This window comes from Papio anubis, chromosome 19, assembly GCF_008728515.1.
Source record: "Papio anubis isolate 15944 chromosome 19, Panubis1.0, whole genome shotgun sequence".
In the NCBI taxonomy this organism is placed as follows: domain Eukaryota; kingdom Metazoa; phylum Chordata; class Mammalia; order Primates; family Cercopithecidae; genus Papio; species Papio anubis.
In genome coordinates, this window is record NC_044994.1 from 27,659,832 (window position 1) to 27,674,054 (window position 14,223).

General features: G+C 37.9%; 1 protein-coding gene across 1 annotated transcript in view; it reads left to right on the forward strand.

Annotated features, from left to right (window-relative positions):
* Nucleotides 1-14,223, forward strand: part of GALNT1 (polypeptide N-acetylgalactosaminyltransferase 1) — an 82,072-nt gene that overhangs the window by 52,037 nt on the left and 15,812 nt on the right. The window contains exons 5-9 of the mRNA XM_003914303.5: nucleotides 691-898; nucleotides 4,590-4,760; nucleotides 6,749-6,866; nucleotides 8,567-8,747; nucleotides 9,692-9,831. Of these exons, the coding sequence (XP_003914352.2) occupies nucleotides 691-898; nucleotides 4,590-4,760; nucleotides 6,749-6,866; nucleotides 8,567-8,747; nucleotides 9,692-9,831 (818 nt within the window). The remainder of the gene's footprint in view (nucleotides 1-690; nucleotides 899-4,589; nucleotides 4,761-6,748; nucleotides 6,867-8,566; nucleotides 8,748-9,691; nucleotides 9,832-14,223) is intronic.

A 14,223-nucleotide genomic window follows, 5' to 3' on the forward strand; every position in this document is an offset into this window, starting at 1 on the left:
CTCTTATCTGAACTCTCCAGGATAGCTATTGATTTCATACACCCACATACTCTCCCTTTCCCCTTTTGCCCCCTTTTTCTCTTATCTTCTTCAATTGCCCTTTCCTTTTTAAACTTCTTTTCTTAACACCTAACTGTCGGTTTAAGGATCTCTATTTGGCCTTGCAGTTAACAGTCCAGCATTTCTTTTCCAAGCGTTACCTCACTTTCTGCCTCCTGATTTAAAAAAAAAAAAAAAAAAATGTGTCGTCAAAGACTGTGGTAATCAACAAGACAATTTGTTTCTGCTTTCACAATTTTCTGAACTCTACATATTACATATTCTGTGTCTTCTCTCTGTTGAGGTCTGGATTTAATGCTTTCTTTGTATTGCTGATCCTTAAGCATGATTAGAAAAAGAACTGAGTCTGACAGAGTTACTTAGTGAAACATAGGAGCATTCCTATCCTTGGTTAAGTCTGAGCCCAAAGGCACTCTCCTAATTCTGCATGTAATAAAATAGAGGCAGCTCTAGTCCATTCTCTCGGGGAATATAAAGGCTTCCTTTAGCAAAATGGGTTTGTGAGTCAGGGAGCCTTACTGAGAGTGTTCAGTAAGGGTATGTTGAATAAATATTCCAAATCAAAATTACTTTAATCTGAATAGTGCCAGGCCACACCTGTTTTCATGTTTTGTTTTGTTCATTTTCCAGACTTTTTGAAAAGGCCTTTAGAGAGTTATGTGAAAAAACTAAAAGTACCAGTTCATGTAATTCGAATGGAACAACGTTCTGGATTGATTAGAGCTAGATTAAAAGGAGCTGCTGTGTCTAAAGGCCAAGTGATCACCTTCCTGGATGCCCATTGTGAGTGTACAGTGGGATGGCTGGAGCCTCTCTTGGCCAGGATCAAACATGACAGGTAATTTTCTGGTGTCTGTAAGTTTGTTTTTAGTGCATTTGTCCTAAACTATCTGGTTAATTGCCAAATTCTATGTTTTTAAATAAATATAAAAGTAATTTCCTCCCAAGTTTGCTTTAAAATATCTGTGTAAAGGACTCTAAAGAAAATATCTAGAAGACCACATTCTGAAGCCTGGCATGAATGTTTGCAAACTGTCGTGCTAATAGGGAGTGATTAGGAAGCATGTCGTTGGAATGTATACTATATGCTCTGTTCACCAAGCTGGAGCAGAACAGATAGATGGTGAACTTGGGGAAGACAGCATAAAACCCTTCACTTGTCCTTGCTCTCTAAAGCTAACACTGGAGCAGGCAGATCCTCTCAACTTGTAGTGCAGCAAGAAGTAGAAGAGAATGGAGAGAAGCACATTGTGTCCTGAAATGCTTAATTTTATATGGAAAGCACCATAATCTTGGATAACACAGGAAGAACAGTGGTGTAATGAACACCTATGGTTATAGTTTTTCATGTTACACATTTTTCAAATAACTCCTTATTTCTGGCTTAGTTCTTGTGCATCAGGAGAGAACTTGACTTCAGTCTGCTACATCTATGTTGGTTGAATTTCTGTTTGTCATTGTAATTTGAGGTAGAGACTATCCTTGTTAACCTTTAAGTTTAGATTTTAGTGGAGTGAACTTTTACTAATCAAGTGGAGCACGGTGGGAGCTAAAGCCACAGCATCTATTCTATTTGATAGCAAATGCTGGATCTACTTTTTTTTCCCATTCAAAGATGAATAAATAGGAAAACTCAGCATTGGGCCAATCAATGGGAAAGTAGAGCAGCTTTAGAAAAAAAAACATTCCCTGAAGAATCAAAAGAATAGCATATCCCTGTAAATTCTTTTCTTTAAATAATAGACGACTGTTTTAGGGAATATTTGCTTGCCTGAAGATAATACATAACCCATAGAGAGAAAGCAAGGTGAGGTGATGACAGAAGTATGGAAGGGAATCAGCTGAAATAGCAACCACAGTGACTTCCCATTTGGGCTGTATGGTGGACTTGATATTCTGAATAACTTTTCCAACTGAAAAAGCTGGATAAAAGGCCAGACAAATTTTAAATGCATCATTGAGTTGGCACAAAAGTAAGAAATTTGCAGATCTTGAAAAGAAGTGAGAGCAAATGTGCAGTCCAAACACTAAAGCCAGCTTTCACTGGTAGGGTTTCTGCTGAACTTTGGGGACACTAAGCTTCTGCCTTGAGAGACAAATAAGATGGAAGGATAAGAGACAAAACCTAGGAGCTGCCTCAGGTGAGAAGGTTAATAGCAAACACCTGTATAAAGCTGGGATCTTGAAATCTGTATCTTAGTATAAGGCAAGAATGAAAAATAAATCCCACCACATCAGAGAAAACTTGCTGTCTCAACCTTGGTATGCAGTGGCAGAGGGGAAACAAATCTTCCCTAAGAATTTGTAAACAATATAGAAAAGGAATGAACAAAACTCTTTTTATGAGGCTGGTATAACTGTGATATGAAAACCAGAAAATACTACAAGGAAAATTACAGAGCAAACCTGTTCATGAATGCTAGTGCGAAAATCTCACAATACCAGCAAACTGAACCAGCAATACACACACACACACACATATGTAAAAAACATATCATGATATCATGCCTGCTTGGTTTAGCATGATATTACAAAACTAATTCATTTAATACATCCCGTTAATGTATTTTTAAAACTGTGATTACAAACTTACTAAACACCTCTGATCACTCCTATAGATACTGAAAAAGGGTTCACTGAAATTTAACATGAATTTATTATTAGAAAATACTTAGCAAACTATTACACAGTGGAAGTTTAATCCAAGAAAGGACAGCTTTAAAAAAAAAAAAAAAAAAGCCTTTGCAAGCAGAAATCATGTTAATGGAGAAATGTTGAAAGCATTTTTTAAAAAGATGTGGAACAAGATGTTAATGCCCTCAATCACTTCAAGACTTCAGGTATTATTAGAAGTCTTTCATAGGTTTTGCTGTACTACAATAAATAAAGAACATTTATTTATTGGAAAAAGGAAAAGCATTGTTGTCAATTGTATATGTGTTTGTGAAGAAAATGAATCTGTACATAAAATAATAGAAACAATAAGAATTCAGCAATGTTGCCAAACATGAGATTACTATAGAAAAGTTCAGGCTGGTGCAGTGGCTCACGCCTGTAATCCCAGCTCTTTGGGAGACCAAGGTGGGCAGATCATTTGAACCCAGGAGTTTGAGACCAGCCTGGCCAACATGGCGAAACCCCATCTCTACTAAAATTACAAAAAATTAGCCATTCATGGTGGCTCATGCCTATAATCCCAACTGCTTGGGAGGCTGAGGCGGGAGGATCACTTGAACTCAGGAAGTCAAGGCTGCAGTGAGCCAGGATTGCACCACTGCCCTCTAGCCTGGGCAACAGGAGTGAGACTCCATCTCCAAACAAAGAAAATTTTATTTCACACCAACAAGGAATACTTAGAAAATATAATGTAAAAAGAAAAGATACCATTTGTAATAGCAATGGAAGTCATAGACTACACGTAGGAATATGTTTACCAAGATTGACTGAAATTCACAAAAAAATCTTGAGAGAGAGGTGATGTTCATGGATAGGAAACTCAATATCATAAGAGTATCAGTTCTACCCAAATTCATATATAAATTCAGTGCATTTCCAGTTGAAATCTCCACAGAATTTTGTTTGAGAGACTGTACAGGCTGATTCTAGCATTAATATGGAACTGTAAAAAGAAAAAAAAATAGTTGGGATGCTTCTGAAGAAGAATCAGATCTAAGGGGGCTTACCCTACTAGGCATCAAGACTTATTTTAAAGCTGTGTTAATTACAGTGGTATATTGATGCAGGAATTCACAAAGAGACTAGTGAAACAGGGTAGGGTCTAGAAACCCGCTCATTTTTGTATGTAATCTTCATTTATGACAGAACAGGCACTCATAGTTATGGCAGAAGAAAAAGGGACCATTACATAAATAGTGGTGGAACAATTGGTTATCCATAGAAGAAATAAATGAAGTTGGATACTTGCTGTATATCATAGTTAAAATCAGTCCCTTGAGGATTAAAGACTTAAATATAAAAAACAAAAATATGCTTCTTTTTAAGACAATATAGGAGTATGAATGAAAAGGGGAGGGATTATCAACCAGTAAATAATTATGATGCTAGTTTGATGGGAGATTGAGCATGAAACTTTTCACCATTGCCTGTAACATTATAGAATGTATTTTTATTTTAAAAACACTTAGGCCCAGGTGCAGTGGTTCATGCTTGTAATCCCGGTACTTTGAGAGGCTGAAGTAGGAGGACCCCTTGAGCCCAGGAGTTAAAGACCAGCCTGGGCAACATAGGGAGACCTCGTCTCTACCAAAAAAAAAAAAATTCTTTTAATTAGTTGAGTGTGGTGTTATGTACCTGAGGTCCCAGCTCCTCAGGAGGCTGAGGTGGGAAGATCATTTGAGGAGGTCGAGGCTGCAGTGGGCCCTGATTGCACTACTGCATTCCAGCCTGGGTGACAGAGTGATACCCTGTCACAAGGGGGAAAAAAAGTAAAAACACTCTACAGTTGTTCTATAGTTGGCATTAAACAGGAATGTTTTGAAGGATTTTTAAACTTGCTTTTATGACATCAGGAGAACAGTGGTGTGTCCTATCATCGATGTGATCAGCGATGATACTTTTGAGTACATGGCAGGCTCTGATATGACCTATGGTGGGTTCAACTGGAAGCTCAATTTTCGCTGGTATCCTGTTCCCCAAAGAGAAATGGACAGAAGGAAAGGTGATCGGACTCTTCCTGTCAGGTAATTAATTTGTCAGACATTTTCTCTAAAGTGTCATTGGCAGAAGGTTGTGGAGCTCTGGGAATCATATCAAATGGATCAGTGTATTTTGAGAAACATGAAGCATTCGTATACCTTATGGTAGTTAAGAGCCATCTTTCACATATGGGAGTGTTATAAAGAAGGATTTCTCCTCTAATAAAATTAGACATTTTTACTTATTCTGTAAATCTAGTGCACATGAGAAATGATGACATGCATGTTTTTTCATTCCTTTATGAACATTCTGCAAATGTGTAAGTCACATCTATTCTTTAATTCAGTTATTAAGGATAATACTACTTAGCTTAATTAATTGTGTCAGTATGTGAAACTATTACCTAAAACTGGGTCCCTGCATTAAAATGTGCGATTTTAAATTCAGACTTGTACCATCTGGATGCGTTATTGACTGGTAAAGTTAGAAAAGCTTGTATCAAACATAAAAATAGCTAGAATTGACACAAAGTATAAAAAAATTCATTAATCCATTTATTTTCTGATTTTTTTTCTCTACTTGGTCATATATAGATTTTTTTTTTTTTCAGGATGGAATAAAAATCCTCATGCTCTTTTTAGAACATGAAATTGAGACCTTTGAGCTCTTCTGAGCCATCCTAAAATTTATCCCAATTATATCAACCTGCTACTTCTGTATTAAGAGTTCCTTCAGAACCAGGCTTCAGCCGTCTTCTGTTTTTGGGCCTCCTGCATCTGCCTTCCCTTGAATTCAAGTCCAGTTCTGGCAACACTGAAGAGATTTTCCACTGACTGTGTGCTATTTTCCTTAGCCTGAGTTCTTAGTAGTGCAAGGGACTTTTCTTCTCTTTAGCTGTTAGTGCAATTCACTATCTAAATCAGGGGTTCCTAAACATTTCAAAGATGACAAACTTTTTTGAAAATCTGGTAAAAGCTATGGGTCTTCTCTAATGGAGAAAAATGCACATGTACATACAGAAGATTTAATACACAAAAAACTCAGGTCAAGAAACCCCTGTATTAAATGATAATTCTGAATTTTGGGCTGTTTCTTTTAAACCCTTTTCTCATTCTTTTTTTCTTCTAAAATCAAAATAAGTCCAAACCTTTTTTTGAAACCGCTATTTCCTCTGGAAAGGCAATGAGTACATTTTAGGGTTCATCTTAAAATACAGTTTTCGTGGTATCTTCGGTCCTTGTAACTTAATTATTTTTTCTCCTGGTTGGAGTTCACTTTTTCTCCATACTTGTTCTTTATAAAAATCAAATGGGCTGATATTCATTTATTTAAATCTTCCTTCATTTCTTAATCATTTTTCTGCTTAATTTCACGTCCCCACTCCTTTTGCCTACCTGAGCCCATTTTGATGAATTAGGCTCCTCTTTTGCAGAAAATATACCATACAGTCAGGAAGGAACATATGGATTTTATTCTATATTTTGTCTCCTGTCCTTAAAGATTTCTTGTGGGTATTGGGAAAAGACCTCGTTGTTTCCATCCTGTTTATCTTATGTGTTTAAAATATTTGCCACCCTTTAGAATGTGGCATGGTAACTCTAACCTGAATCTGCTTGGTTAATACAGTCAACTGCCTTGAAGTTACTAGGATCCATGGAGTGGGTGCACAGTCAGATGGAGAGGATTGTGAGGAATAGCTTTAATTTAAGGAGTTTGAGATCTAAACTCAGTTAGGACCTGAGGACCAAGCCAAGAAAGACAGAAAGTACTCTTAGAACTGTGACAGAGAGGGATGTCTGGGCAGAAGCATGACACAGCAAGTCTAGCAGTCAGCATGACCACGGTACAGGTCATGTCTGAAGACCAAATAACAGCATAAAACACAGAAAACCCCTAAGGCCTATGAAAGTTTATGAAGAGTGTGAGAATAAGTACTTACTCAGTAGTTATAAATGGTTATGAAACTGCTTTTAAAAACAAAAGCTGATTGTAAATTTTAAATTGCTAATGGTATAGCGTTATTGAATTTCAGAACACCTACCATGGCAGGAGGCCTTTTTTCAATAGACAGAGATTACTTTCAGGAAATTGGAACATATGATGCTGGAATGGATATTTGGGGAGGAGAAAACCTTGAAATTTCCTTTAGGGTAAGTTCCCTTCAAAAAAATTAATCTTTTATTTAACCTCAAATATAGATGTGCTTTGATTATTCGTGTATCTCTACATAAAAAATAAAAATTGAATTTAATACAAGTTTAATGTAACTTCAGAACCTTCGGTTCATAAAAAAGACTGATATTAAAGGTTCATTATAAACTATTGAAGCAAATAATTTAGTTACCTTTGAAGTCCAGCTATAAAACTTACACAAGATTCCCTAGTTGTTTTTAATTTTTATTTTCAAGGAAGTAATTTAAGCTCTAAAAACTAATATGTAGTTTGAATATGCTACTTTGGTACTTTACTCTCAAAAACATAAATTTCACATTTTGTAATATGCTTTTTATTTTAGTGTGAAAACTTTTTTATATAAAACCTAGTCACTTTACCAGCTTTATATTTTTCAATAAAAAGAAAAACGCAAAAGAATTCTAAAATGACTCTAAATTGATTTAACCCAGTCTACATATAAAGTCTTTGCATTTCATGTTCACTAGAATCAACATATCATTTAAATGGCATTGCATATTTTTTACAAGAACCAACTTTAGACACATAACTTATTATAGTGGAAGTCACACTGACGTGTACTGTAATCTGAACCAGTGAGCTCACTTTGTTCCCAGTGAATCGCTTTGCCTTCTTGTCAAAGAGAGGGTTGGACTCTAGATCATCTTGGAGATCCTATCCAGCTCTAACACTTTATGATCCTGGGAAAACTTGAAGGTAGGAACACTGAATATTTAACAAAATCAGAACTTTCCAAAATGTTATTTTAATTGTAAAGAGTTATGAGAGTTTTAACTTGTTTGGGGGAATATATTTTGAAAGGAACAGAAGGATTTCATTAAATTAAGGATGTAAACACATACTTGATCATCTTTCTTTTACCCCTTTTTTTGTTTTTACTGTTCTAACAAAGACAACAAAACATGCTTTTACTCTCTCACTGAAGAACTTACGATGGATGTGGTTTAGATTCCTAGGTTCGGTTTCATGTACAAGCCGTGACACAGGTTTGGAGAGGGGTGAACAGATGAGAATCTGGCTGGCTACTCCATGGTCAGGTTTTGTTTGGTGGTTGTTTTTAACCATGAATCACATTAATACATTATATACTCTGTACACACAAAACATAAAATTTAAACATTTTGTGAAACAGTATGTCCTTGTTAACAAGTATGGGTTGCAATTCATCAATTTGAATTTATGATTCTCTTAGGAATAATGGTCTGCAGTTAGAAGAATACTGCTCTAGATCTCATGTCTTTTCTGTATTTAGCCTGTAACCTATGTTTTCTTTATTTTAGTCTTCAACTTTTGGTTTGATCAGAACCTAAATTAGAGAAATATTTCTCTTGAGGAAGCACTGACTTTGTAACCTAACCCTACAGCCAGAGCCCACCATGTGCCCCTGATTTTGTGGAATTCCAACTGTGGAACCCAATGGATGTCAACGCTTTTTTTTTAAACTATCAATGTCATGTATGGTCTTAGCTGTTATTTTCAGATTTGGTAGTATGGAGGTACTTTGGAAGCTTTTTACCAGTAACTACAATATGTTCCATTTAAGTTTAAACAAAAGCCAAACCCCTATTTAACTGAAAAGAAAAATGCTATGGGAAAACTAAGGTGAACATTTCCTGATTACTCAGCTACATCTTATGGTCATCTCTGCTGTTTTCAGATTTGGCAATGTGGAGGAACTTTGGAAATTGTTACATGCTCACATGTTGGACATGTGTTTCGGAAAGCTACACCTTACACGTTTCCAGGAGGCACAGGGCAGATTATCAATAAAAATAACAGACGACTTGCAGAAGTGTGGATGGATGAATTCAAGAATTTCTTCTATATAATTTCTCCAGGTTAGCATTGTTTTGCATTAGAAATACCAGACTGTACCTTTCTTGACCCTGATCCTGGAGGAGAAGTAAGAAGGGTGGAAGTGAAGCTTTGAGCAGAGGTAAACACCTACCTCATAAGGTTATTGTAAGGAATGAATGAAATCACACACAGTATAGAAAGTGCTTGGCAGAATGCCTAGAATAATATATAATTAACAGTAATAAATTATCCAGGTCAGTGTTGCTAGCCCAGATTTTACAGATGTTCTATTTTTTTAAAAAACCTAACCGCAACATTTAATTTATTCCTGTGAAGTTTCATCTTGTTAAATTTTCAGCCATTTTTCTAGCTTGCATGACTTTTTCTTGATTCTTGGAGTTTTCATTCAACATAACAAAACCACTGTTTTTGCAGTGGGTCATAAGCATTCTCTATAAGCAGGCCCTCGATGCTGTCATAGGAGGCTTTCATCAAGTATCACAAGGCCACCGAGAGCCCAAAACATGCCACCACAAGGGCCTTCTTTCCAGGAACTTTGCTACTCAGAGTTTTGTAGGAACAGTTGTTCCATCAGCTATAAGTCGGCCTGACATTGTTACTTAGTCCATCCTTATTTTTCAGTTACTGCAAGACTGTCAAGTGGCAGAGCGCACAATTCAGTGAGTTGTGTGAGAGAAGCCTGACTGCAAACAATTGCTCTGTTTAATATTTGAGCAAAATAGACCTTGATTTTTTTGGTCTATTTTCTCACATAAATGTAATTTTTCTCTGAAAAATTAAAACACATTTAATGTCTTTTCCTTGCTTTATACTTTTGGTGGATTCATGGTGTCTCACTTGGTATAGTTACATATCACCCAACTGATACCACTGTTCTCATTCATCTGGCTTATTAGATTCAACAATAAACATGTGTTACCTGAAACAGCACTAATAATTCAGAGTCAATTATTTCTTTCAACAGGTGTTACAAAGGTAGATTATGGAGATATATCATCAAGAGTTGGTCTAAGACACAAACTACAATGCAAACCTTTTTCTTGGTACCTAGAGAATATATATCCTGATTCTCAAATTCCACGTCACTATTTCTCATTGGGAGAGGTAAGAAATAAATATATATTCTATGTGGTTATTATGTTCTTACTTTTTTATACTAAAAAAAAATAGAAGTTAAACTTCCAATAAGGAAAGTCTAAACAACATTCTTTTTCCCATTCCTCCTCCCTAAAAGTTGATTTCCACTGAGTTGATGCATCTGGAGATAAGCTGTGTACTCTGGAGTCTGTTTTTCCCTAATCTGTGTATAGTGATGTGTTTCCTAAACAGACTGTACCATCTGCAATTGTGAATCTGTAAAATTTGTACATATATATTTAAAAAAAAAGACTTCTGTGCAGGTCCTTGTGAACTTGTAATTATAAGATGGCTTTTAGAAAAAAACATGAAGCCAAGTAGGGAAAAAATCCAACCTTTTTGCCATAGAAATCAATAGAAGGACAAGATTTCCTTTTATAAATCACAGCAGCAAATGATGATATGTGTAGACAGGGCCACAACCAGGCCTATCCCAGGATTAAAGCTCAGGAAAAGTGGCCTCCCACTCTGAAGAAGATTGTCACTTCTTCAGTCCTTTCATTCATTCAACAAATATTTGAGTAGCTAGTATATGACAAGTACTATTTTAAGTACTAGGAATACAGCAATAAGTAAAGCAGAGATCCTGTTCTTATTGATCTTACAGTCCACGAGTGAGACAGATTATGAAAGGCACACAGTATGTCAGGTGGTAATAAGGGCAGAAGGGGTAGAGAATGACTGGCAAGTGAGCGTGGGTAGTAGTACTGTTTTATGTAAGGAAGTTGAAAGAATAAAGAAGTTGAAAGAGTCCTGTCAAGGTGATTTTGAGCAGAGATCTGAAGAAAGTGAATGAGCAGGTTGTACGAATTTTTAGGGGAAGAGTATTCTGGGCACAAGAAAGAACAAGTGTAAAGGTTTCTGTTTTTTGTTTTTTATTTTTTTGAGATGGAGTCTCGCTCTGTCACCCAGGCTGGAGTGCAATGGCGCTGTCTCGGCTCACTGCAAGCTCCACCTCCCGGTTCATACCATTCTCCTGCCTCAGCCTCCTGAGCAGCTAGGACCACAGGTGCCCGCCACCATGCCTGGCTAATTTTTTGTATTTTTAGTAGAGACGGGGGTTTCACTCTGTTAGCAAGGATGGTCTCGATCTCCTGACCTCGTGATCCACCCGCCTCAGCTTCCCAAAGTGTTGGGATTACAGGCGTGAGCCACCGCGCCCGGCCTAAAGGTTTCTAAGATGACGATGTACTAGTGCGTTCCAGAAACAGCAGGGAGACCAGTTGTCTGGAATAAAGTGAACAAAGTGGAGAGTAGTAGAAGGTAAGGTCAAAGACATAGTGAGGTTCAAATCATATAAAGCTTGTAGGTTATAGTGAGAAGTTTGCATTTTGCATTTTATTCTTAATCAAATGGAAGCCATCGAGAGATACCAGCAAACTTCCATTAGAAAAGGATCACATTGTCTGCTATGTGGAGAAAAACTATATGGAAACAGGAGTAGAGCTGGTGTACTGTTGGAAGGAAGAGAGTAAAGGATTATGTAAGGTTTCTATCAAGCTTGAGACACTGTAGAGCTGCCATTACTGAGATGGGAAAGCCTACAGGAAGAGCAGATGCTCAAGGGAATCAACAGTGTAGTTTGGGACACATTAAATTTGAGATCCAAGTGAAGATATGAATTGGTCTTTACATTGAAGAATACTCAGTTTGGGGCCGAGCGCGGTGGCTCACGCCTGTAATCCCAGCACTTTGGCAGGCCGAGGCGGGCGGATCACAAGGTCAGGAGATCGAGACCATCCTGGCGAACACGGCGAAACCCCGTTTCTACTAAAAATACAAAAAATTAGCCGGGCGTGGTGGCGGACTACAGGGTCGCAGCTATTCGAGAGGCTGAGGCTGAGGCAGGAGAATGGTGTGAACCCGGGAGGTGGAGGTTGCAGTGAGCCAAGATCGCGCCACTGCACTCCAGCCTGGGCGACAGAACCAGACTTTGTCTCAAAAAAAAAAAAAAGAATACTCAGTTTGGGGGAGAGGTTGTGATAGAGATGTAAACTTAAAGATTGTCAGCATATAGGATGGTTTTTAAAGCCATGAAACTGTATGAGGTCATCTGAGGAGGAGAAAATGTTAAGTATGAGAGAGAAGACCAAGGACAATGCCAGAGGGAATGCCACAGTTTAGAAATGATGGAGATGAGAAGGAATCAGCAACAAAGATTGAGAAGGATTAGGCATTGAAATAGGAGAACCTAGAGAGTGGTGTCTCCAAGACTAAGGGAAAGATGATGTTTCAGGAAAGAGGAAGTGATCAGCTGTATGGAATACTGCAGAGAAGTTGAGGAAGATGAGTACTTAGAATTGGTGATTGCATTTGGCTAGGGAAATGTTATCAGTAGCCTATCTCACAGTGTTGAGTTTCCCATGGATGTCGTTAAAAACCGTGTTTTTAAGAGAGAATGGAAGAAGCAACATAGATGAATGTTTACAAGTCTTGCAAGAAATTTTGTTGTAAAAGAAGAGAAATGGGTGGTAGCTGGAAGAGAATATGGGCTTAAAGGGGTTTTTATTTGTTTATTAAGATAAAACTGTGCTGATATGAGCAACCGAAAAGAGAAAATTTACAGATGCAAAAGAAAGAGCCAACTTAACACCCATTAGGATGGCCACTATCAAAAAAAAAACAGACAGTGACACATGTTAGCAAGGATACTGAAAAATTGGAACCCTTGTGCATTGTTGGTGTGAATGTAAAATGATACAACTGCTATTTAAAAACAGTATGGAGGTTTCTCAAAAAAATGCTCAAAAAAGAGAACTACGATATTATCCAGCAATTCTACCTCAGGGTATGTATCCAAAGGAAATGAACGCAGGGTCTGAAGAGTTATTTTTACTTATATGTTTATAACAGCACTATTCACAATAGCCAAGAAGTGGAAGCGCCCCACGTGTCTGTTCATTCTGGTCCAGCTACCAATGCCTAGGCATTGTCCAAAATTGGGTCAGTTCAAAGGAAAAAACTCCTCATTCTTGGTTCTAAAGACAAGCTACAGAGTGACTGCTATAAATCTTGATAGAACATACAATGGAATATTATTCAGTCTTAAAAAAGGAAGGAAATTCTGATACATGCTACAACATGGATGAACCTTGAGGACATTACGTTAAGCATAATAAGACAGTCACCAAAAGAGAAATACTGTATGATTCAGGCAGCTAGAATAGTCAAACTCATAGAAACAGAAAGTAGAATGGAGGTTACCAGGGCTGCGGGAAGGGGGTAAAGAAGAGTTACTTCATGGGTATAGAGTTTCACATTTGTAAGATGAAGAAGTTCTGGAGATTCATTTCACAACAGCATGAGTATATTTAACAGTACTAAACTGTACACTTGAAAACAGTTTAGATGTTAAATTTTATGTTATGTGTTTATGTACCAGAATAGAAAGAAAGAAGGGGTCTGTTGTTATAGGAGTCGTGTATTTGGATGGATAGGAGGTGAAATCTGTACACAAGTAGAGGGTGTTGGTTGGGGGTGGGAAGAAGAGAGGTCATCTTTTGTCATAGGAAGGAAGATAGGGGAATGGGAACAAGTGCAGGGCAGCTGTAGGTTTGGAGGTGGAAACTGGCAGTTTGTGGTGGAAGTGTGAGGACCTTCTCATCTGGTGGCTTGTTTCCTCAGATTATGGGCTGAGAGTGAGGAAGCTGTTGGTGAGGGGGAATTGGGGAAAGAGAAAAGGATGTAAAACAGAAATATAAGATAAGGGAAAGCAAGTAGATCCCCGAAGGAAGCCAGATGGTGGCGAGTTGGTGAAGCCTTCTGGCCTGGTGTTTTTTCCAGTGCCAGGACAGGCACAGACTTCTGCATTTATCCTTAACCATTACTAAGGCTATTTCAGGATTGACTTGAGCTCCCTACCCCTGAACTTCGTTGTGATTTAAGGAATTTGTTTTCAAACAAGTGAGGACTACATTGAGTTTCTTGAGCCCTTCATTCTCACCGATGCCTCGTTAATGGGAATGTGTTTTCCTTTGCTATAACCTCGTACTGGTCAAAGAAGGCCCAGGGTGAGTGGTGCGCCAGGGAAAGATTTCTAGCAGTCATTCTGCAGCTTGTCTTTAGAACCAAAAATGAGTTGTGGTTTTGTTTTTTTTGTTTTTTTTTTTTGTTTTTATTTTGAGCTGACCCAATTTTGGACAACGCCTAGGCATTGTTAGCTGGGCCACAGTTTGGGCGTGTGACAAAGAAACACTTGTCTGCTCCATGGTAGATGGCTGCCAAGGCAAGCTTGCGTCTTACCTGCCTCTTGCCAGCTGGCTTCTGGGCAAGTCACAGCATTTACCCTCTGTGGCCTGCTTGTTGTCGCCTTATTAACTTAGCAGCTGGTCTTAAGCCTTGTACGCCCTTAATCCCAGG